General features: G+C 45.3%; 1 protein-coding gene across 4 annotated transcripts in view; it reads left to right on the top strand.

The window, feature by feature from the left end:
* Positions 1-25,482, top strand: part of ULK1 (unc-51 like autophagy activating kinase 1) — a 151,488-nt gene that overhangs the window by 77,826 nt on the left and 48,180 nt on the right. For all 4 annotated transcript variants that reach the window (XM_075898409.2, XM_075898408.2, XM_014572209.3 and 1 more), the window contains exons 9-12: positions 5,168-5,226; positions 10,835-10,917; positions 16,574-16,624; positions 25,322-25,410. In XM_075898409.2, coding sequence (XP_075754524.2) covers positions 5,168-5,226; positions 10,835-10,917; positions 16,574-16,624; positions 25,322-25,410 — 282 coding nt within the window. The remainder of the gene's footprint in view (positions 1-5,167; positions 5,227-10,834; positions 10,918-16,573; positions 16,625-25,321; positions 25,411-25,482) is intronic.

Raw genomic sequence — 25,482 nt, 5'->3', positions numbered from 1 at the left:
GAACAGTCACCAAGTCACCAGAGCCAACCTTCCAAACTCCTCCTTTCCTCTCCCTACCCAATACACGTGACATGTCTGGTTGTCAGACATGGACAGTTGGTAGCATGACTGTCCAAGCTGTTCTAAGAAGCTTTTTATATTGAACATGTTCACAAACAAAACAAGGAGCTGGCAAAAGGGATATGATTAATGGGCTTCATAATCCCTATTCATAGATTTGCTGAGCATTGGGTAATGTTGAATTGTTAATTTTCATAGCCTAATGAATGAGGACATGGTCCAGGGTTGTGGCATTTCTGCCTTATATGACAAAGCTTGCACTCCTGCTGTTTTGTTCATATTACAGTAATATCTTGAAACTGAAACTAATAGAGATCAGAGAGTTTTTGTGTTGCACTTTGGATATATACATGAACACAGTCCCTCTCTAAACAACTTACAGACCAAGTAGGCAAAGCACACAGCAGGGGTGGGAATAGAAACAGAGAGGGGAAGAAATTTACCTAGGGACACAGCAGGTAACTGGCAGAGCTAGAAATAGGATTCCAAACTCCTGAGTCCAAATCCAGTGGTCTGGCTGTTAGACCTGGGATAGAATTTGAACTAGGCATAAAAGTTAAAAATTAACTTGAGTCCTTACGATCTTGTAAAACTTGTTCAGATCATACAGTCTTGATTTATTTATTTATTTTCAGAAGAACAAATACTGTGGACATTCCTGGACGTTCCCCAGTGCTTGTCATGTCTAAAAATCAGGGTGTGGTTTTGTAGGCGGTGGGGGAGAGGAGAGGTTAAGGCTTGTTTTGCAGCTTTTTTAAAGCTTTTAGTGATACCACCTGTATCCAGGAGATGTAAGCTCTTTCTGGGGGAGCCTGGTGCTTGGCTATTGTACTAGGTGCTGTCAAAAATCTTGTGTCTGACAGTGACTACGCCTATGAGAGAGAGAATGCAGGTGTGTGTGTGTTTGCATGCGAGAGAAAGAGGGAAATGCAGTGAACGGCAATAGTTCAAATGCTTAAAAGTGCTGATCTGCCAGCAATGTTCTGTCAGCTCTGAAAGAGTTAAACTGGCTTTGTGTGTCCTCATCCAAGCTAGGTGCTAGATGAAAAATTAATTTCTAAGCCTGATGCACTGAGCCAGTTGTGCTATTCTTTCCCAGTTAACTCTGCCTAGATAAGTAGTAGGATTATGTGCCATTTATAACTACCACAAGGAATTTATACTATGAAATGGGCCTTCAGTACAACTGATGTAGGAAGGTTTTATACCCGGAACTTAAACAGGACTTTTCTTTGGAAAGGCATCTGGTTTTATAGACCCAACTTCAGTGAGCTAGAGCCAATCCTATATTGTTAGGGGTGAGAAATTCCTTTTCTAGATTTGCAACTGTTTTTTGCAGAATTTGGAGTAGGGATATGAAGTGGTAACCGGTTAACTGGTTACCTGGTCGCTGGGAGCCGCACCACTAGGACCCCATGTGAGGCTGGTAGAGCTCACCCCCACTGGGCTGAAGCAGTCCCCCACCACAGACGGGCTTCTCTGGCCAGAATGGAGCAGCCCCCACATCTGTTAATTGGTTAACTAATTAAACACTATGGCTATGTCTACATTGGCATCCCTTTCCGGAAAAGGGATGCTAATGAGACACTTTGGAATTGCAAATCCGCGGAGGATTTAAATATCCCCCGCGACATTTGCATTTACATGGCTGCCGCTTTTTTCCGGCTCGGGGTTTTTGCCAGAGAAAAGCGCCAGTCTAGACGCGATTCTCCAGAAAATAAGCCCTTTTCCGGAGGATCCCTTATTCCTACTTGAAAGGGATCCTCCGGAAAAGGGCTTATTTTCCGGAGAATCGCGTCTAGACTGCCACTTTTCTCCGGCAAAAACCCCGAGCCGGAAAAAAGCAGCAGTCATGTAAATGCAAATGTCGCGGGGGATATTTAAATCCCCGCGGATTTGCAATTCCGAAGTGTCTCATTAGCATCCCTTTTCCGGAAAGGGATGCCAATGTAGACACAGCCTATGTGTAAACAGGATTTTGCATCAATAATTTGGGAAAACTATGCTGATTTAAATACACAACAGATGACAACCAGTTATAATACCAAGGGACAATCTTGAGAATGATTCTGTAGTCTGATGCTTTGCGTGTTCACCTAGGATGAGGGAGAAAAAGGTTCAAGTCCCTGATCCAATGACAAATTATACTGAGAGGAACAGGAGAGATTGAGAGAGACCTGCTCAAGGCTATCCCATAGCTCAGTGCCTTGGGCATTGTCTTGAAATGTGGGAAATCTAAGTCCATCTCTCTTGTACACATCCGGAAGAAAGGGGAATTGAGCCTGGGTCCAATTCATCCCAGAAGCATACCCTAATCACTGTGCCAAAGATGATCTGCCTGCTTTCCTGCCCCAACATCCTTCTTGGTTTTTAGTGCTTGAAATCAAAACAAAATGGGCTGGTCAAAATGAAAGGTTCAGACTAGGGATGTTAAATTTAGATTAATTGGCTAATTGAATAGTTGATGCAATTTGCATCAACTATTCAATTAATCAATAAGGGTGCCTCTGCCTCTGTAGTGTAGCAACAGCCCCAGGGAATACGGGGCCAGCGGGGGACTCAAGCAGTTCCCTGCTGACCCTGTGCTCCCCGCAGCATTTCAAAGCCTCAGCACTGCATGGAGCCCATTGTCAAACTCAAAGGGCATCTACTTTCATAGCCAGTACTCTTGATTTGACCTTTCTCTTTAGGGTAGACGTGGCCTAGTAATAGAGTGACGGTAAGAGGCCTGTCTGTGCCATTAGTGATCACAAGTGCCATCTGATGGGATTTGATGGCCAACATGAACTTGGTTTGGTAGGTTCAGTCCATTTCCCAGCAGACACATAGTTTCATCATAGTTACAGTTACCAAAGGACCCTTTGGGACAACTTTAGCTAAGAGACCACGGTTTAGTGGGACAAGGTGTCAACCCTGCTAGATATGATGCTCCCAGAACAAGTGAGATGTATATTGCTAAGCCAGTGTAGGAGAAACTTGCAGTAAAACTTGTTCAGAAGATAAATGCAAGACTCTTCTCCAAACCTATCAATTCAAACTTTCATAATCCATAAACTATCTTTTTATTATAGTTAAAAAGGGGGAGTTTTGTTACAGGGTTTCGTTTGTGCTCAGAAAATATGCTCCAAATTAACTTGCATTTTAAGGATGTGCTCCTTTAATAAACTGCAGCTGTTACTTCTAAGAAGCCTCTGACAAAATGTTTGAAATAGATCAGAGATTCATTGTATGTCTGAAACAATTGAGCTGTTGAAGCATGGAGTGAATGAAGAAAGCAGCCAACCCTTGTATCTCTTGCTGACATGAATAAGCACTTAACCTGATCACTGTGGAACTGTGTTCCTACTTGTAGGGCTGTGAGTATGCATGTGCCCAGAGTATTGCTGCCAATCTATCTGGTGCAGTGTGCCCTTGCTTGTTTGAAAGTTGACGAAAAATGAGATGTGAATTGCAAAGCAGGATCAACAAGGGAAAGGGTTAAACAATACATATCTGTACTGAAGTAAATCAGGTTAGACTACCATGCTTGGAAATGCCCTTCCATGGGTTGTCTTTGTGAAATTGGACCTCTGCTGAAAGGGGTCACTTAACATTTTTATGAAATTGGGAGACGGAGCAATTGCTGTACCCCAGTTTGGTCCCATCTCTTTCCATGCAATAACGAGGAATGGAAATCTAGGACAGCTTTCTTATTCCACTGAAAGAAAACTCTGCTTCCCTTTAGGAAGCTGTGTGTGTGCAAGCTTAGAAACGGTAACTTTGTCACAAACTCTGATTAGCCAAAGGTTTGCAGCTAGCTTCTAGCTCTCCAGTTTCCTGCCTTGCCCACACTACCTTGCATTAGAGAGCATTGATCTAGTTTGAAAGTTTCTGTGCACTGAGAATGCTCTTGGGGCAATTTGCAGGTCCTGTATTATTTAGTATCATTTATTTAAAAAATGAAAGAGAAACAACATGAGGAGGCTGTATTGGACTGCTTATTTCCTGGAGATTTTATTTTTAACTTGGGATGCTAACCTTTCATAGCAGAAAACATTATTTTTTTAAACACATCTCTCCCAGAAGTTAATATCTTGTATGATCATGACCCAAAAAGTGTCCCCATGAGTGATAACAATTGGAGCTTGAGAACTGCTGGCAAAAGTCTCTAGGGTCTGCTTGTCTTCATGTTAGAGAAGGCCCTGCAGAGGGTAACCAAAATGATTAGGGGGCTGGAGCACATGACCTACAAGGAGAGGCTGAGGGATTTGAGCGTATTTAATTTGCAGAAGAGAAGAGTGAGGGAGGATTTGATAGCAGCCTTCAACTTCCTGAAGGGAGGTTCCAGAGAAGATAGAGTGAGGCTGTTCTCAGTAGGGATGGATGGCAGAACGAGGAGTTACAGTGTGGGAGGTGTATGTTAGATATTAGGAAAAACTATTTCACTAGGAGGATGGTGAAATACTTGAATGGGCTACCTAGGGAGGTGGTGGAATCTCCATCCCTGGAGGTTTTTAAGTCCCAGCTTGACAAAACCCTGGCTGGGATGATTTAGTTGGGGTTGGTCCTGCTTTGAGCAGGGGGCTGGACTCAGTGACCTCCTGAGGTCTCTTCCAGCCCTAGGAGTCTATGAATCTATGTTTTTCTGTTTTCCTAAGAGAACTGGATTTCTCCACTGATGCCTATTGATCAACAATCTCCCTACAACATTCTAAATACCCTGAAACACTAATCCATGTTCTCTGCAGAAGCTGCTATTCATCATTTGGGACTCCTCACGTCTGCAGTTATTTAGCCTTGTAGGGGAGTCTATTAGGGCAGCTTAGAACTGAGCTGTAGAATTCATAGAAATGGAACTGAGCTTTCCGAGAAAAAAAAGGAAAATAGAATCAGGTCAGGGATGAAAATACAGGAAGGTGAAATGCTGTCCATTTTCAGTCCATGCGTAGTCTGCGTATTGCACTCTACAGTGATCTATAGAATCTCCTGAAATAGAGCCAGCTAGCTCAGCAGTAGGATAGTAATCACTGTACACTTCAGAGCAATTGTGAAATAGAGTTAAAAATAACAATATCCCTCCCTGCGTTACTGCAAGCTGCTCCAAACATGTTTTCTTTCTTCCTAATAGGCCAGTAGCCCTCAAGATCTTCGTCTCTTCTATGAGAAAAACAAGATGCTGATGCCCAAGTAAGCATTCTTCCGGTGTTACTATTTTTTTCCACTCACTTACTCTGTATTTACACCTGTCCTCTCATGCTATCAGCTCATTATGTTGGGTATATGACTAAAATATTTGGCCACCTGCCTCTACATTTCTTAACTGGCAGCAATATGGTCCAGAGAGAGTCAGACTACTGCTACATTGCCCGAATCAGCTGTCTCCTCCCTCACACACTCATTTCACTGCTGCATGTACCCCAGAATATGCTTTGTATGGGAGCTGCTCTGCTGAATAGAGGCTCTTTGCAAGCGATTTCCAAAGTGCAAAGTTCCCTCGTGCACATTGGCCATCCTGTGCCAGGTACTATCTACTGCAAGGGTCTCAAACTCCTGGCCCACAGGCTAATCCCCGTGGAAGCAATTGTGCAATTTGTCCTGGAACTCCATTACCAACCCCTAAACCCTGCCCCTTCTTGTTAGTGATCTGCCCTCTTCCCCTGCACCATGGTGCCCCATTTCCCAAGCATGCAGCTTTGGGGGATACTGGTGTGGTCTGGCTCTAAGGGGGAAGAGGAGCACGGTGGGAAGGGGCCAGACATGGGGACCAATAACGGACAGCTCTTCCTTCCCCCTGCCCGCTGGGGGTCCCAGGCCATGTTGTGCAATCACTCCATCAGGACTGGTCTATGGGCCGGAAGTTTGAGATTCCTAATCTACAGGGTTCAAGAGTAGCCGTAGTTTTCCCCTTGCAAGCTATTCCCAAAGTAGCATCAAGTATTGCAAGCTTTCGCAGCAGCACCAGTCCTGTAACACTCCTTGGCAATATGTAGGCCACATCCCCAGTTTCCCACATACTAGGAAAGTCATTTCCTGTTCCAATAGCCATTTCAGAGGAAAATAGACAGCTGAGTATGTGCCCTGTGTTCATGGAAAAGGTTGCAGTTCCCCATGTTTGTGCTTTTTTCCCCCATGTTTGTGTAGGGGGAGCTGTGCTTTTTTTATCCCAGAGTGGTATGGAGTAATTGCTGGAGTAATTAAGTGGCTGCCACACACAGTGATTTTTTTTGTCATTTACGGGCTTTTATTTTGAGGTTGTGTTCTTAAGAGAGCCATGCTGTCTCCTCCAGAAACATCTCTGTCTTTCTAGAGGTAGACCCATACTCCAGACCCTCTGAACCTTGGGAAAATTGGATCCCAATTTGGGAACTTCAAACCCATTGTTACATTTAAAGGCAGGGGAGAGAGAAGAGGCTTCACATAACTTTCCTATTGGACCTGACATCATGCACTGAACTGCTAGACTGAATTAGTGCAGGGAGCATATAGCTTAATAGTGTGAATAACTTTTTAAGGCATGAGTTCATTGTATCAGGTGGGCATGATTAGCTCATCTGCTAATGCAGCCACAAGAGGTAATGTCTAGGGAAGTCAGGAAATCAAAGTTTTATAAATCCATACTGATGCACAGTACGTGTACATTTTTTAGTGTCATGCTGTGACGAAAATGGTGGGTTTTGATCAAAGCATTGAAGATTGTGGGTCCTGTCCATTCATTGTGCTCTGAGCCCAAGGGATCATTGGAGTCAGAACCACCTTATGGCTGTAGGAAAGCATGGCAGAAAGTGAAGCAGATATGCTCTCCCTACTTATCCCCCAAAATAAATCCCCATTCCTCTCTGAGTCTTTACCTTTTAATGGCTATGAAATATCACATCCAGAAAAAGCTTTTTTCTGCCACTAGAACCATTCTGCCCTGGCACCATTGTCAGTTGCTGAGTGTTCAGCAGCCATGATTAAAAATAAAACCTGGATGCAATAAAGTGAGACAGAAGTTGGCCATCCTTATTTATCAGTGCTGCATTTAAATCAACAAGGAACTTCTACAGAAGCAAGCCCCCACAGCTTTGTGTTACCATTCATCCTCCAACTCATGAACTTTGGCAGACACCACCACACTCTCTACAATCTGTGCCATTTCTTGAGTAAACCTGGATAAAATGGCTTTCTAAAGCTGGCGAGGGAAACTCCAGACCACCTGAGCCCTCGCTCCCACTCTGCCTGAGCAGTGCCAAGATATTGTTACTCAGGACTAATCAGCATGGCACATCTGCTTCCCACCTACTGGCGCAGTCCCCAGATAAGTGTAATTTGTTTGGGTATAAGGGCAGGGGGAAAAAAGGCTCATCAAACTGTCAATGGAAATCTCTGTGCCTCACTAGCTGACATGATTGCTGAGGGGTGAAACGCCACGCTGAGGCAAGAAGCTCACACCAGAAGTGGCAAGCCAGACAGCCTTGTTATTTTATTGTAATTTACTACTGGTCAGAATAGCAAACATTCATCATCTGGTATTGCACAGTGAGTTACATGCTCTGGGCAGGGTGGGGAGGCGTGGCAGAGGAGTTGTTTTTGTTGTTCATATTAAATCATTTGGCTTAGGCAGTAGGAAAACTGCTATAGGGTGGCCAGGCTTGTAACTTGTGAGAAGCAGGACATAGGCAGGGGGTGTAATTCACAAGTAGAAGAGACAGACCACACTGGCTCTGAGCCAGCTAGCATACTTGACAATAGAATGTAGCTGCAGCAGAGCATGTGGGGAGTGTGCCTGCTTCTTGAATAGCTATGTACTTAGGGCAACTAGCCCTGCATGCCATTGCAGCTACACTCTGTTTTTAACATGATAGAGCTAGCATAGGTATACCTCCTCCAGCTGGTTGTTATACCCTAATCTCAAAGACTGAATGTACTCTGCCATGTGACTTTAGGCATAACACTTGACCTGCCAGATTCTTGACTGTAAAACTGCTTACAAGCTAAACCTTGCTGGGAAAAGGATGCTGTGTCTTAGATGGGCTATTTCTGTGCCCCATCACTTGTGCATAATGGATAAATTACCCCCACAATACTTGGGGACAGCAGTCCCTGGGCACTGCTGTATTGTTCAGGACACCTTGCAAATCTGTGAGTCTTGGGCTACTTCCATAGTGTGTTACTAGGGTTATCACTTTCTGACATCTGCCTTGAACACCATATCCTTTTGGTTGCAACTAACTGTAGCCTCAGTTTAGTATTAGGGTATGTCTATGCAGCAGCTATGGGCGATGATTACAGTAGATGTTCCTGAGCTAGCATTAATTGGGTCAAAGAACAGTGATGTAGAAGCAACTTTACTGCAGGATTTGCAGGCCTGTCCAACGTATTCCTCTAATTTGTTACATTCACAAAATAAATATTGTTATGTACACCATAAATAGAAACACATGCTGCCAAGTGGGTGCTGTGGGCACTCTGTTAATCAGCTGGGGGGCACCTGAATCCTTCCCTAGATGGCCACCCAAGCACTTAACTTCCAGGAAAAACCGCTGTCTAGGATCTGGGAAAACTACACATGGGGCTAGTCTGGGCTGAAGTTCTCTCTGCTGCAGTTTTGCTGGTTCAGGATCTATGATGGCTACCTTAAAATGAGATGAGCTATGTAGGCAGACCCTTCTGTAATCATACCCCGTGATTACAAGGTAAACATAAACTTAAATGCATCCTCTCTGGGGGGGTCTGGATACTCTTCTCTGGGCAAGCATTTATTAATGTTTTGTGCCTGGGACAGATTGCAAAACACCTCCTCTTGCACAAACGAGGCTGGTGTGATGCTTGCAAAAATTGTGTTCTAGGAATTGCTAGGTCCAAGAGAGAGGCAAAGGGCTTCTCAATAAAATAAAATAAAATAAAATAAATCACTGGCTTGTTATAAAGCCCTCAAATATAGACCTTGTCTAAGGGCTTCTGTTTCTCTCTTGACTGAGTAAGACTCTGTTAATATTCATCAGCATGCTCCCCTCCAGCCCCAGTTACTCTCTCTCACTTGGTTTTCATTCACATCAATATTGGCACATGATGTGGAGGGGAGGAATAATGCAGGCAGGAGTAAATAGGTATCTGCATCCTATCTCACAGTTAAACTTGTTGCGTGATTGTTGTGGAGGGGTTAGCCCTGATGTGGGGATGTGGGCCTAAGCAGGCTGTGTTTCACAATAGCAGTTGGCTCTGGGCTCTGTACAGTTACAATCCCTGTTCAGACAACACATGCCATTACCTTAGCTGATCCTCAGGAGGGGAAGAAGGGGAAGCTGTTTAACTACAGGGACCGTGCTGTGCATGTGCCCAGCCATGATAAATAGAGATAATGCTGACAGCCTGAACCAGGCTACATCTCATTTGGAGAGCACTGCTCTCTCAGAGTAGGTCTCAGCCATTATTCCCCAGAACCATCCTTCCTAGCTGCCAAGGGAAATCAACAGAGCTCTCTCCACTCATGCAAAAGCTGAATTACCTTTTCCCCTCCCTAATCTATACAGTGATTCATGCTGTGTGCCTGTATACAATAACTTGGTCCTTGGCCTCTAAGCTCAACCCCCACCTCCTTGTGTGAATAGCAGGGGCTAGATTGATTTGCTTCCATGTGTTGTGGCCTCCATTAAAAATTGACATAACAGACCTTCTTTCCCCATATTCTCCCCTCCCTCTAGGCATTTGCCTTTATCCTGCTGCTCTTTTTACTTCTGAGGGGAAATAGTGCATTAATTTGTTGTAGGTGGCAAATGCCCAGATTTTGGGGCACTCACTGTAAATACTATTAAACAGGTAATATGTTTAAGGCCAGGTTCAGGTCTTATGTGAGCTATCTGTGTCTTCAAAAACAAAAAGATAATGAAATTGGAAGTAATTTGGTAATGTTGATCTCCAGAACTCTTTGTGGGTTTTAATAGGAAGTTTTCATTGACTAAAGTGCTCCCTGTTGTAATAATTCTGTGCTGTATTTTTCCATGGAATAGAAAACATTGAAACCCAGCCAGATCACAGTTAAATCATTCTCAAAAGTAAAGCTCTGAAGATGTTCCTGAAAGAAATCTTTAAATCAACCTAGAGCTGGTCTACACCAGAGACTAGGTTGTATAGCTGTGCCTTTCAGGGGATGTAGATTTTTCTCACCTCAGAGATGAAGCTATACTGAAGTAAATTCCTAGTGTAGCCCTGGTCTTAATGTCAGAAAACATTTTTCTACCAAGCAAGGCAGATGTAGCCAGATTTTACTTCCTATTGAAGCACCTAAAAGACTTCGGAGCGTAAATTCTAATTTCAAAAGTAACTTAAGACATTTCCAGTCCTGAGTCCCATTGAAAGTAAAATGGTAACCTACAGCCTAAGTACTACAGTTGGTCAGAAATTTCATTTTCCTGTCAGAACTATTCATGAAAATGTGTTAGTCTTGCCGAATCTTCTGAGAGAAATCAGGCAGATTTCTGCCAGGTTTCCTGCCTGCATGCTCGCAAAGGGGAATGCCAGAGAGCTGTAATGCCAGGAGACCCATTTTGGGATTAGGTTATCAGTGCAGATTTTACATCATATCACCTACTCAAGATAGAGCTTTAACACTAGCAAAATAGGGAGTTAGGTGTGAAAACCACTGGGACAAAAATAAATCAGTTTCCTCATTCAGCACCAATACAGTGGGCATTTTTTCTGTTTATAGCTCAGCAGGTGCAAGGTGGGGTTTTTGATTTGCATTAACTCCCATTTAAGAGATGTTAAAGGTGTCTGTAAGTTTTAACTTTTGTTTTGACCTGTCTAAAAATCCTAGCATCCCAAGGGAGACTTCCAGCCATCTGAGGCATCTGCTATTGGGTCTGCTGCAGCGCAATCATAAGGACCGCATGGACTTTGGTAAGAGAATTGCCAATTCTAGTGATTGAGACAAAATGAATGAAAATAGTGCCTATGTTGGCTCTGCCTCATTATTATCATTGAACTCCAGGTCTCTGTGGGCATCATAGGGTGAATAGAGTACCAGGCTACTCCAGCTGCCCAAGTTTCAGCATGATCTTTGGAGGTTACTACAGCTGGAGGAGCAAACTGCCAAGTTCAGTACTGGCTTTAAATGCTTATGTCAGAATGCAGTTCCCATTATTGGGAATGCTACCTGCCTTCCCTCGTGGACAACCCACTGCTGGCTGTCTGGCCTTCAACTTTTGAAACCTGTTTTGTGTGTGCCAAAATGAGGTGACCTTGTGTGCTTGTCACAGTGCATAGCTCCCTCATTATTCTGCGTGCTCTTCCATGCTTCAGGTTCCTCTCCTCTGCCTGTTGCTACTCACATGCCAGACACAGTATATATGCTAGGGGATACATATTCTCCCTCTCCCTAAAGCTAGCACAAGAACCCTCAGTCTTTATCAGTTCCTTCCCTTTCCAGCAGGGCTTGACAGAATGGTCCATCTGTTCTTCCCAGGATTCGTACAGTCCTTCCAATCCTCACCTCAGAGAGTCATCTGGTGTTTCTACTCCCTGTAGGTATCTTACCCAAGCTTTGCATCTGGCTGACTTGGAGAGTCTACATCTAGGTCCTTCATCACATGTGCCGCTTCCAGCCAATCTTACTCCTATAGCCAGTGATGCTTACTCTTAAAAGCTGTTTTCATTGTCACAGTGCCTGTAGTCAAATAAATCCATTTGATCTTCATTTGATTACCTACTTCACTCTGGCCTTGTGTGGGCCTGTTTAAGGTGTCTCTCTGAAACTGTTCTCCTAGAACAGAACCATGTTTCATCTTTGTGTTAAATATTAATGTTGTGCAATGCAAAGCAAATGGCTATATATGCCTTTGCCAAGCTAGCAGCTGTTGCCCTAGGAATGAAGTGGAATGTGTGGGTGAACGGGTGCACTTGCTATATGTGTGCTTCTAAAAGGCTGTTGATCTTTGACTAGGATTGAGAGAGAAGCACTTGATTTTAGAATTGGCCAAGTGGTTTCCCGAGTGGACTGCATGCTGCTGCCAGTCCTGGTTAATGCAAACTGGTTTGCTATCTCTGTTGTTTGACTGGAGCGATCAGTGAAACCTTGTCTTGAATCCCCTGATACACGGATAAATCGTGTGTGTGGATTAACCAGGACTGAATGTAATTACCTTATCCTGGTTATATAAGTTCTTGTATGGAGCAGTTTGCATGGACTATGGAAAATGTGCATTTTCAAAGGCATGCAAACCAAATTAACAGACTGGCTAGAGCCTGTGAAATGGTTGTGTATATAGGTCTTCTGTGGAGAATAGAATACACCTTGTATTGTGGGTCTCAAATTTTTCCATATACAGTAAACTTCCGATAATCCGGCACCTTTAGGACCCAGGGGGTGCCGGATTATCAGATATGCCGGACTATCAGAAGGGGGGGCTATGAGGGGTCTGGAGTGGGGTGGGAGGGGATGCCACCCCAGACCCCTCATAGCCCCCCCTTACGATAGTCCGGCTCTGCCCCATGCGTCCCTGATTCAGCTGCTGCTGTTAGTTTCAGCAGCAGTTGAATCGGGGATGCCTGCAATAGAGCAGCTGGGGTGCTGCCGGGTTGGTCCCACAGCGCCGAGAGGCGGCGCTACGGCACCAACCCAGCAGCACTCCAGCTGCTCTTGGGGATGCCTGGGGCAGAGCAGCTGGAGTGCTGTCGGGTTGGTCCCGCAGCGCCAAAGGACGGCGCTGCGGGACCAACCCGGCAGGACCCCAGCTGCTCTGCCCCAGGGGTCCGGATTCAGCCTGCTGGTGAAACTGACGCTGCTGGTCAGTTTCAGCAGCGGCTGAATCCCGACGCCTGGGGCAAAGCAGCTGTGGTGCTGCGGGGTTGGTCCCATAGCGCCGCCCTTCGGCGCTGCGGGACCAACCCGGCAGCACCCCAGCTACTCTGCCCCAGGGGTCCCCAAGTCAGCCGCTGCTGAAACAGATCAGCGGCTGATTCCAGGAAGCCCCGGGCAGAGCAGCTCTGCCCCAGGCTTCCAGGAATCAGTCTCTGATCTGTTTCAGCAGCGGCTGAATTGGGGATCCCTGGGGCAGAGCAGCTGGGGTCCTGCCGGGTTGGTCCCGCAGCGCCGTCCTTTGGCGCTGCGGGACCAACCCGACAGCACTCCAGCTGCTCTGCCCCAGGCATCCGCAAGAGCTGCTGGGGTGCTGCCAGGTTGGTCCCGCAGCCCCGAGGGGCAGTGCTACGAGACCAACCCGGCAGCACCCCAGCTGCTCTGCTCCCGGCTTCCCCAATTCAGCTGCTGGTCAGTTTCAGCAGCAGCTGAATGGGGGAAGCCTGTCCGGCTGCCCCAGCACTTCCGGGTTCCTGATGGTGCCGGACCATCAGGAGTCCCGGAGCATTGGATGCCCGACTAATGGAGTTTTACTGTACTGATTTCATGTTACAATAGCAAATGATTGGGGGATCCCCTTCTCCTCTGACAATGAACAATGGCCATAGCCACTCCCCTTTCAGACTGATTCATGATTCTTGGGGGTAATGACCTTCAGCTCTACAATGCATGCGTGAGTAGTGTTTAGAACAGAGGGGACCTAAGGTAGTATGTTAGATTGTGTTGGGCATAATATTCATGACAGTTGCAAGACAGTCTACTGGGTTATGGTTGCTGCCTGGTCCTTATTTCTCTCTCTGTGTGTGTGAGTGTCCGTGTATTTTCTTAAGTGACACTCATAGAGGATGCATTCCTTTTTGGGGTAGAGTCGCTTATATCCTGTCCAGAAGCTTTAGCAAAGCCTCTTCTTTATGGGTTGCAGGCTGGTGACTATAATTCACAAATTTTGATGCTGTTGGCCATGCCAGAATGGCCAAAACTCGAGAGAGAGCCAAGCCATGATTTCTTGAGAACAGTGCCTCAGCAGCCAGGTCTGATCCTTTGTTCCTCTTCTCACTGGGCTAAGTCTTCATTCCCACTGAGAGCTTTTGAATGCCCTACCTACTTCTGACAGAACTACCTAACGGTCTTCTTTTTTGATGCCCTCATTTCCAACACCAAGCCTTGGACTCTTCTACTATTCTGTGGGTCTGGAGGCTTTTTTCTATTGGACACACATACGCTTCTCTCCCTTTGCATCTCTGATTTTGGAATAAAAAAAATCCCTGTTGCTTTTCCAGCAAGTGACTGCAAAAGTGTGTATTTTATAAAGGAGGACTTACATTTTCCATTTACATAAAAAGGTCTCAGGTGTCCTGTTCCTTCTTTCGCCCTGGGGTTCTCAGTGCAGATCAGTTTGATGATTTTGGTTTCTGTTAGTCCCCCTAGAGGTGTGTGGATGGCCTTGTGAGCAGTACCTCCTCCTCCATGCCACAGCAGGTTCATGTAACAGCATTATGTAATATGTCATTTCATTGGTAAGCAGAACAGCAGCTGAGAGGCTTAGAACCTGGTCTCCATGATTTAGGGCCTCTCTTAATTCCACAGTCATTAGGAAAACCACACACTTCCCTATGTGTAAGTTTCCCATTGTCGATTGGCTGCTGTTTACATCACACTAAAATTTATAAAATCCTGGATGTCACAACCGGAAATCCTCACTGGAAAATCAAGGTGTGAACCACTTGTGATTAGCACAGGGATCAGTTGTGGGCAGTGACTAATGCTCCGGGACTCTGAAAGACTATAGTTTGTTGACTAATGCAGGCAGGTGAAGGTAGGGCAGAAGAAGGTGAGAGATTAGGTGAGTCTAGGTGGAAGGGCTGGACGTGAGGACTGGAAAAGCTGTGGAAAGTCTCTTTGGTGAGTTAGAATAGGCACACCATGGGTATTAAGAATGTGTTCTACTGCCATCGATCGAGAAAGGAAGTAACAGTTGCTGTTGGGCCAGGGGACATGAAAGACTTGCCAGGCCCCCTGGCAAGGTTGGGGTGGGGGATCTGGTTCTGCTCCCGGGGAAGGGGAAGAGCCTCATGTGGAAGGGGAGGGAACAGCCAGTTTTCAGCGCTGCATGAAGCGTGCCTCAGTGGTCCCCCTCCCGATGCGCCAGCCAGCCCTGAGAGCCACCTGGAGCATACTGCACAACGCTCTGGATACTAAACTGCTCAAGATAGCTAAGACCAAAACAGACTATCTTCAAAAAGATCTCACCAAACTAAGTGATTGGGCAAATGACATTTAATGTTGATAAAAGTAATGCACATTGGAAAAAAAATAATCCCAACTATGCATACAATATAATGGGGACTAATTTAGCTATAAGTATTTAAGAGAGAGATTGGAGTCATTGTGGATAGTTCCCTGAAAACTTCCACTCAATGTGCAGTGGCATTTAACAAAGTAAACAAAATGTTACAGATCATTAAGAAGGGATAGAGTATAAAACAGATAATATCTTATTGCCTCTATATAATCCATGGTATGCCCAAATTTTGAGCAATGCGTACTGGTGTGGCCACCTATTCTCAAAAAAGATATATTGGCATTAGAAAAGGTCCAGAAAAAAGATTAGGGGTTTGGAATGGGTCTGAAGAAAATTAAAAAGACTTGGACTTTTCAGCTTGGAAAATAGGAGACCAAGGACGAATATAATAGAGATCTATAAAATCATGATGGGTGTGGAAAAAGTGAATAAGGAAAAGTTATTTACTTGTTCCCTTAACAAAAGAACTAAGGGTCACCAAATGAAATGAATAGGTAGCAGGTTTAAAACAAACAAAAGGAAGTTTTTCTTCACATAGCTCATGGTTGGCCTGTGGGACCCCTTGCCAGAGGAGGTTATGAAGACCAAGACTTTAACACAATTCAAGAAAGAATTAGATAAATTCATGGAGGTTAGGTCTATTAGCCAGGATGGGTTGGAACAGTGCCAGTAGCCTCTCTCTAGAAATGGGATGGCAGGAGAGGGATCATTTGATGATTACCTATTGTGTTCCCTCCCTCTGGGGCATCTAACACTGGCCACTGTCGGCAGACAGGATACTGGGCTAAATGGACCTTTGGTCTGACCCAGTGTGGCCATTCTTATGTTCTTATGTTTTCTCCTTCTATTTCTAATGCGGTTAGTAGGCTCTGAACATCCTGGAGTGGAAGCATCCAATGAGGTTTGTTCTACTCTTTAGTGTAGTGTACAGAGAGGAGAAAGGGCCACTAGAACTGACTGATAGGCTACTCCTCTAATGCTCTGGAGAAAGAGGTGTTCTGCGGTGACATCTTGAGCCCTCTGTAGAATAAAGATAATTCTCCTTTTATCATGTTTTGGCAAGGGGCATTATCTCCCCCTTATTACCTGCTATCTTCCTTACTTTCTTCACAAAACATCCAATCCAGACCTGATTCGCCAGAAAGATGACTTAGCATAGGTGAATAGGAAAAGATCATGCACTGTATTTTCACACCTTGCTTCCCAAACACCCGCTTGACTTCCCAGGGCACAACAGGCTTCCTTAATTGGCCCACCATCAAGTCCCCAGCCTGTGTCCTTAGCACGGTACTAAATACAGTTACAGTGTACAGATAGTCTAACCATGACACACTTTATAAACTGTTTTGGACATATAGCATTTACTTAACACTGAACTTTTATTCCTCTACTTTCAGGTGAGTTTTTCCATCACCCTTTCTTGGATGCAAGTGCCTCTATGAAAAAATGTAAGTGTTAATATTTTTATTAATATTTTGACATGCCGTGATTTATTTTCCTCTAACCAATATGCCCCAAAAGAGAGCTGTCTCCAAGTCTTTTTCATTATTTGAGCAATGACTTGGGCTTAACCACTAGATTAAATCCAAGATCTTTGGATTTTGCTACTGAAATGTATTTGAGTCTGCTGAATTATCTTCAAAAGCTGGATATCCTTTGTTTGTTTAAAGACCTGAAGTGGAAGCAAATCTAGCTTTTATGTATGCTTTCTTCTTGGAAAGACTGATCTTACAAATGCTTATAGATAAACAGGGTTATTTAGCATATTCCTCTCTCTCACCTACATGTATAAGACAATTGATAAGAGGGGATGGTGGCCAGGAAGTAAACTAATAGTATAATTGTGAAAATGCCCCAAGCTATATATCCATAACCCATTTGTTGGGTTACACTGAATAGCAGGTACTAGAGCAGTGCAGTTTTTTGGACCAACTCCAGGGTTTAACTCCAGATTCTTCCAAGATCTCTTGCTTTAGAGGGGTTTATTTTGGATACTTGTGACTGAAGCCAATTGAAAAGTGTTTTCCACTGGCACTTCTGTCCCCACTCCCATTTTTTTGTAATTTTTTTAATGTATTGCAATTTTCCAAACAGCTTTACTCATCACCTTTTAAATTAAAAGTAAGATTTGCTTTTCTCTGAATCACTATCATCGTATTGGGCAATTTTACCTCTGACCAAGATGTTTCCCCTTATGAGTTATACAGAGAGTGCACAATCATAGCTCTTACAGAAGAACTCTCATTAACCTTCTTCTTAAGGAGCAGTTTAAATATCGGAGCCCAGATTTTCAGCAGTGGCTGTCAATTTTGGGTGACCAACCTGAACTTTTTCAAAAGGGCTTGATTTTCAGAGACTGTGTGTGTGGCACTTTCTGAACATCAGTCCCTTTTAATTGGTCTCAAAGTACACACCCAAAAAATTAGGTCTCCAAAAGTGCTTGTTCCTCTTGACAATCTGAGGTAGTAGTTCTGGTTTATCCCTGAGACACCTAGTAAACACTCCCCCACCTTAACTGTGTGCTTAGGTCACAGTACCGCAGGGAGGAAAAGATTCTTCTGGTTTAGGGCCGCTAACAAGCCAGACCGGCCCCTACTTCCAGCTGCACCATTGCCACGTGGGGTGAGCCCTTCAAAGCGAGGCTGCCCTGCAGTTGGGAAAGGATTTTGCGTGCGTAAGGAAACTCCCAAGCCAGCCTGGCCCTCTGCACCAGCCACGCCACCATGGCAGGAGACGAACTCTTCAAAGCCTGACCATCCTACAGAAAGGGAAGGACTCTGTCTGCTTAGAGAAGCTCCCAAGCCAGCTCGTCCCTCATCACTAGCCTTACCACCACTCTGGGGGATGAGGCCTTCAGGGACTGACCTTCCCACAGGCGAACAACAGTTCTTGCAGCCCTGGCTTGCTCATGCTCTGGTCCATCTCTCATGTCCATCTGCATTGTCTCCATGGAGGACATGCCCTATACCACAGGGAACCCTATGCAAGCAGGAAAGGATTCTCCTTACTGGGCCTCCATTTCCAGCGTCACCCACACCCTCAGAGTATGGGAAGCAGGAGCACCGCCACAGCCAGGGGAGAGTTCTCCTGGCGCAGCCTTCACCTCCAGCTGCACTTAAGCTACCGCTGCAGGGACATGGCCCTGTGCCGGGGCCACCTTCATGGGCAGGGAAGGACCTTACCCATCTGAAGTTTCCCACCAGCCTGCCCCATCCCTACCACTTCATGTACATGTAAAGCCTGGAACAGGGAAAGACCGCTACTGCTTTACTCAAGGAGAGGGAAGAAATTCCTGTCGTCATCCTCAGAAATCTTGGACTGTTTGTCTTTTGTGGGAGGCCTGTTGTTTGGTTAGTTGTCTCTTGCAGCCTGTCCTGAAGGTCTGTTGACAGTTGCCTGTGGTGAATACACTCAATGGATGGAGGCCTTCAGGAGGTTGAGAAAACATCTGGGACATGTGGCTTGGACAGCTAAAAGCTGAGATGAGGGAGATTATCTATGGGAACTTGGGCCCTTTTCACACTTGCATAAGGGAGATAAGGCAGAAAGTAGGTGAGGAGCATGGAATATAATATCACTGTCACTTGAAGTCTTGTGTAAGGCATGCAGGACGTCTTCTGACTGGAGTGTCAGTTGTGATTCATGCAGATTAATGTGCAGTCTGTGCCCAGCATAGTTACACTTTGACTTCCTTAGGGATCAGGTCCCCTGACTTTGGGTGCAGAACATGGACCTGGTATAGTGATGTTATAAGGCCTCCTATTAATCCATCTAGCCATTCCACTTGACATTAGGGGATAGAGAGGATGGAGGTGGTAATGAGGTCTAGATAGCTGCATCTGACCTTAGAGAATATGTCATTCACAGAATGCATTCATTCTTGAGAATCCCCATGTCAGGAGCATAAAGGAAGTAGTTTTAGAGATTATCCCATTGCTTCTCTGATGTCCTTTTCCCATTGGAGCTGATAAGAAAAATTCAGCAGGAGGAGGATTGGGTCTCTAGCATTTCTGTCTAAGAATTTAAGATGCCTGTAACCCATGCCCTGCACTGACTTCCAGTTTGGTTCCAAGTAGCAATTATTGTTGCTAAATGTTTGCATTTAGGTATCCTGTAGAGGCCTCAGTTAAGATCACGGCCCTATCCTGGGATGCATCACGCTTACAGACATACACTTAGAAACAGTGCCTGACGGAAAGGGCTCACAGTTTACACAGCTAGTACAAAGGGTGGGAGAAGAAACAGGCCTGGGTAGGCAAGGTATTTACTCAGGATCATATAGCAGTCTGCAGTAGAGCTAGGAATGCAACCCAGGCCTCCACTGGTCTATCCTCTACAGTTCTGGGGTGCATTTCCCTCCTGCTCCATCTCCTCCATAGAGATATAAGAGCCCCAAGTGTGTTGACATTCAGCGCATGCTGCAAGAGCTGTCTGCTTGCCACTGGCTGTAGCCTACATGCTGGGTATGGGGCCTTGGGTTTTGTTTACTTGTATGGTCTTTTGTTATTTAACTTGTGAGTTATGACCTGCAATGAGAGATGTATCTTAGAAGTGTAACAATATCAATAAAATAATAAGAGACACCCTTCTATTGAGAGTGTCATTTCTCGTAGATAGGTGCTGTAGGACCTTGGATATGCATGTGAGATTGGTTACAGTGCGTCATAATCACCAACCGTGCAGAGGCAAAGCTGTTTGGCAGTCTCACCTCAGTAAATACAATTGCTGTTAAGTGGAATGCATACTGCTCACCATATTTGGGGTTGGGAAGGAATTTTCTTCCAGGTCAGATTGTCAGAAACTCCAGGGACTTTTGTTTTCCTCTTTAAGATAGTGCATGGCTCACTTTCAGGTTTAAACTAGTGAATTTTCTGTAACTTGAAGTCTTTAAACCACGATGTGGTTTAAACTCTGTGGGTCAGAGGTTAAGGGTCTATTTCAGCAGTGGGCAGGTGAGGGTCTGTTTGCCTACAATACGCAGGAGGTCAGACTAGAGCCGCGGCACCCCCATTTCCTCCCACCCCCGAGAAGCCCTACTACATACCTCCAGTTAAAATTGAGGTAGTGCCGGCTTCCTGCAGGGTGGACAGAAGTCCTGCAGCAGCACACCACTTCCAGGGGCGCTGGCTGCTCCCCTCCCTCAGATCTGTGGTGTGCCGAAACTTGCAGGGGTGGGGGATCCCCAGAGGAGGCGCGCGCCAGAGCTTCCCTCCTCTGCGGGAAGGGGAGTCGGTCCCGAAGGAGGCACGTGCAGGGGCTTCCCTCCTCTGCAGGGACGGGGGGAGTGTCCTGGGAGGAGGCTGGTGCAGGGGACTCCCTGCCCCCACTGACCCCCTGTCCCCTGCTGCAGAACCCTGTCCCCTCCTCCCAGCACCCTGTCCCCTCTCTCCTGTTCCCTGCTGGCCCCTGTTGCAGAACCCAGCCCCCACCCCAGCACCCTGCTCCCACTGGTACCCTGTCCCCTGCTGCAGAACCCTGTGCCCTCCCCCCCAGCACCCTGTTCCCTCTCCCCTGTGCCCTGCTGCAGAACCCTGCCCCTGCCCCAGCACTCTGTCCCCTGCCCCAGTACCCACTAGCACCCATCCCCAATACCATGCCCCTCTGCTCCCATCAGCACAGTTGGGGCCACATTAGTGAGGCTCGGGGGGGGGTGGAGAGGGTTTGGGAGGAAGGTGGTTTGTTTTTGGGTTTTTTGCATCTCCCTTGTGTGGCCCCAGCTGACTTTTCTGTGGGTCAGTGACCCACTGACTCAAAACAGGTTCCCTTCCCTTCTCATAAATAAAGACAATGCAGAAACTTTTTGTGTTTGACATAGTATTTTATTTAAAAATGAAGCGTGGACAACAAACCCCTAATTGGGGCCAAGCCCCCATCTGGCCACACCATTATAACATTCCTGCACCCCCCCCCCCAGACCCTAGATCTGAGCCTATCATACACTGGAACCCACTGCCCTGAGCCCCTCACATACCGCAATCCAAATTCCTGCACCCTCACAGCCACAAGACTGTGGCTTGCTTAGTACCACAACCCTCCAGCTGACCCCAACACTCCCCAGCCTGGAGCTCCCTCCCCAAGCCAGCATCCCCTTCTCCACCTCCTCCTGCATCCAGATTTCCTCCCAGAGCTTGCACCTCTCACCCCTTCCCACACCCAAATCCCTCATTCCCATCCCAAAGCCCACACATACTGTCTCAACCCAGTGAGGGTATGGTTAGACTGCAGGAGTTTTTCCAGGATTCCAGAGATATCCTGGAAAAACTCTTCCACGTCAAGGGATTTCATTTGTTCTTTTTTTAGTAGAAGAGCTAACATGCTCTTTCGGTAACCCCTATGTTCCTCGTTCCATGAGGAATAAGGGGAATTCCAAAAGAAGGGATTTTTCTGACATTTGGTCCAGTCTAGACGGCCAAATATTGGAAAAACTTCTTCCTACATAGGAATTGGGAAAAAAGTGGCAGTGTAGAGTGTATAAGGGCTGGGGATAGCAGGTGATGGAGAAGAGGAGAATAGAGAGGGCAGGGCTTCAAGGAAAGGGTAGGGTTTTGGGGGAAGCATGGAGTGGTAGATCTTTGATTGTTCTAAGATTTGAAAAGTGATCTTGGGTGTAAAAAGGTTGAAGACCAGTGGATTAGAGGATCGTAATGGTCTCTTCTGGCCTTAAAGTCTAGAGACTGTGATGTTAGCTCTTTGTTCCCATTTGTAATGACTAATTGGATCTCTCTTCGAAACTGCTTTGCAAGAGAGATACCAGCTGGCGTGAGAAATAGTCTGCATTCATTTGATACATAATACTAAGGAGATGGTTTCAACACATAGAACAATATGTTCTGTTTAGTATGCTTGACTTACCTCTATGATACTGACTTTCTGATCTTTCTGTAAATACTCACAAAGCAAAGACCAGCAAAATCATCTGTACACCTCATTAGGCATATTACAATAGCTAACTTTTCAAAGATTTAAAGGGGTATTTTTATTGAATTTTACCTTTTTCTTCTGTGCCTTGCAATCCCCAGAATACTGCCTCCTTAGAAATTGCTGAAACATTAGCAGTTTACAAAAACCAAGAAAGCTACAGATGTTTATAACATTCTATCCAGCTTCTTTATATGTTAAATGGTTGCCAGAAGGAGACTTTTGTACTACTTTTCAGCTGCAACTGACTTTTCAAGACAATTTATAAAGCCCATACTGAAATGAAATTTGAGCAGGCTGGTGAAGATTATGACAAGAGTTAATGCTTTTACCTTACATTGAAGCCTGGCAATTTTAGTATTTGGGGTATTCCTTCGTCCAACTTGGTCGAGAAAACATCATGTTCCAAAAAGTTTATTCCCTTAAAATTTTTAAACTTAGATTAAATACCTTGATAGGCAAAAATGCTTTGTGCATTTTTTTTCATGCAGTTCTGTATTGCTGTCATGCACCGGATTGTGGGTTTTTTTTTTTTTTTTTTTTTATTAAGAGAGAGTCAAATATATAACTAATTCACAGAGAGTGAATATGACAGTTGTAAATGTCCAGATCTTGTGAGTTAGCCTTACAAACCTACAATGAAGTCAATCAGGTTGGAGGGGGAGGATGAAATAATGAAATAGCCGTCAAGGAAACTACATCCAAAGATGTGTTTAGTTTATGTAGTTTAACAGCTGTAATTTTTTTTTGAATTTAGCTACATAGTGGAAAACATTTTCTTCCTGCCCTTGGATTTATGGATTTATTTCTTCCCACCCTTACGTCTACTGCAAACAGACAAAAATAGAAAGAAAGGCCCCAGATTTATCTAAGAGTTTCCGAATACTAAAAATGATCATCCTAGGAAAAAAATAAACAGTAAAGCACATACCACAGTCAGTGTATAGTACGCAGTGCAGTGATTTTGCAAAATCTGCAAAATCTTGGTAGTGAAAGACCTCGGTGCAGTTACTTATCTGTTAGACCTCTGCTAAGAAATGGGGAGTGGTTCTGGTGCAGTTATTTGTACTTCCTGTAACAGTTCGCAGGTTAAAACTCGAAGACTTTTTCTGGCTTAATGTTTTCCTAGATCTTGAGAAGGGAGTTGGGATTGAATTACAATCTGTCTACATGTGGGAATCCCAGTCAATTCAAAGGAAGTGCTACATAGGATTCAGCTGTCCACATACATATGGGTTTCCTCAGACTGTTTGTGTTATTTCTTGAGTTTGGGTGCAAGTACCAGCTAGAAGATATGGGAGCTGAAAATGCATTCTCTGTATCTGATATTTAACTGAGCACCCTAAGCCTTTGGCATTCCTTCCACAATTTTCCATATTAGGGATACTTTTCTTTCTCATCAATGGCAGGCCAGTGTGTCATAACCAGATGGCTTGCTGGGTGTGCAGTCTCACCCACTCTCGGAATAGACACAGAAGTTACAGAAAAAGAAGCTTTCCTCCCACACAGATGGGCTTACCCATTAGAATTCTCCAACTTCGTTGCACTGCAGCCCCTTCTGACAATAAAAATTACTATATGACTTCAGGAGAGGAGTACCAAAGCTTGAGCCCAACCAAGTAGGGTGGCCAAAACTCACTCCCACCTGTCCTTGATGGGAGAGCCAGCCACAGATGAAGCCCTGGATAGAGCACCTGTAACCTGAACCTAGATACGCTGGACTGAAGATCCCGGGCTTCAGTTTTACCCTTAGATTGCAGGGCTGCAGGCTTTGACTATGAGCTCCAGCAAGTCTAATGCCAGCCCTACCGACCCCAATTAAAATGGGGTCATGACCCATTTTGGTGTCCCAACCCACCGTTCAAGAACCACTGCCTTAGAACTCTGAGGATGAATAGATACCAGCCTTGGGATTCCAAGACAAGGGACACATCTGTCTTCTCTCCACTGGCTCCTTTTAGTAGCCTCCCTTTATCACTGACTACTGAGGAAGCCTTCCCACCCTCCTTTGGGATACCCCCTTCAGCATGGGTAGTGGGTGAAAGCTCTGTTGGGGAAGGCAAGCCCGAGGCCTGCCCCTTCCACCTGAGGCCCTGCCCCTGGAAACTAGGTCCACCCAACTTCCATCCAAATGCTTCCTGGCCATGTGGAGAGCTGGGACTGCCATGCTACAGCCTTGGCCCCATTCCTCCCTAGCACCGCAGCACCAGCTCTCCCCAGTGGCAGCCCCAGCCTTTGGCGGTTGGGCATATAGGCAGTTTTAGGAAGGCTGTGCCTTCCCTGGCTTACATTATCAGCTGGCCATGTCCTTCACCTCTGGCTGTGTCACTCTTATGCTCCCTCCTAGGATGTAATTATGGAGCCACTTCTTACTGTTATAAACTGGGCAGAGGAGAGAAGGCAAGCTCCACATGCAGGCCAGAGTAAGGGGAGAAGTGTGTCATAGCATCATAGAAACATAGAGCTGGAAGAGACCTCAGAAGGCCATCAAGGCAAGGCAGGACCAATCCTAATTAAAGTGTATGTGGAAACAGTTTTAATTGCTGCCCTGTCCACATCCCAAAGGATTCTGACCCAGCTCTTCCTTGTGGGTAGACCATCTCTCCATCTTCACACCCAATCACTGAACATCTTCCTCAGGGTTAAAGAATTAAGATGCATGTAGTTACCTGACTGATAAAATATTACAATGAAGGACTTTGTTTATACTAATAGTGTTAGCCATGAAACAGTTTTACTTTAAACAGAAAGTTTTTTTTCTCATTAACTATTTCTACAGTATTCACTGTGTACATGGAATCAGTACACTCAGTCCTGTGGATTAATAAAATTAAGCCAGGGCTGTTATTTTTTGACAGTGCAAGTGGGAGAGAAAAGAAGAGAAATTACTACTTTCTGGCTCATGTAAACCATTAAAATATCAAAACATCTCCCAGCTTACTGGGAAGGGTCTAACATAGAGCTGCCTAATATGGACATTCCAAACTCAGGATGCTGCTTACCCTGCAGTAGCACTATAATCTAGATAATTGATGTCAAATGGCTGTGTACAAGAATGTAGGAGAGGCAAGTTTTTCTCATTTAAACTGAACCAAATATTGGTTTTCCCTCTATTAAGTGGCATCATTTGGTATATGAGACCTGATGGGAAAGAAGACTAAAAAAGCCCTTTCAGTCATTGTGTTGTTGGCTAGTAAGAACGTTTGACAGTTTCTTTCTTTTCCCAGCTGCTTGTGTGCCAATGCCTTCTTATCCAAGCTCAGGCTCTGGTAGTTCCTCCAGCAGTTCTTCCACTTCCCACCTGGCCTCGCCTCCCGTAAGTACAACCTGCAGATGTACAGAGGTTTTCTTAACAGTCCTACCAGTACACTGGCTGTTTTTCCCTTTC

The sequence above is a fragment of the Pelodiscus sinensis genome, chromosome Z (assembly GCF_052426305.1).
Source record: "Pelodiscus sinensis isolate ZL-2025 chromosome Z, ASM5242630v1, whole genome shotgun sequence".
Classification (NCBI taxonomy): domain Eukaryota; kingdom Metazoa; phylum Chordata; order Testudines; family Trionychidae; genus Pelodiscus; species Pelodiscus sinensis.
This window is presented reverse-complemented; position numbering and strand designations above follow the sequence as displayed.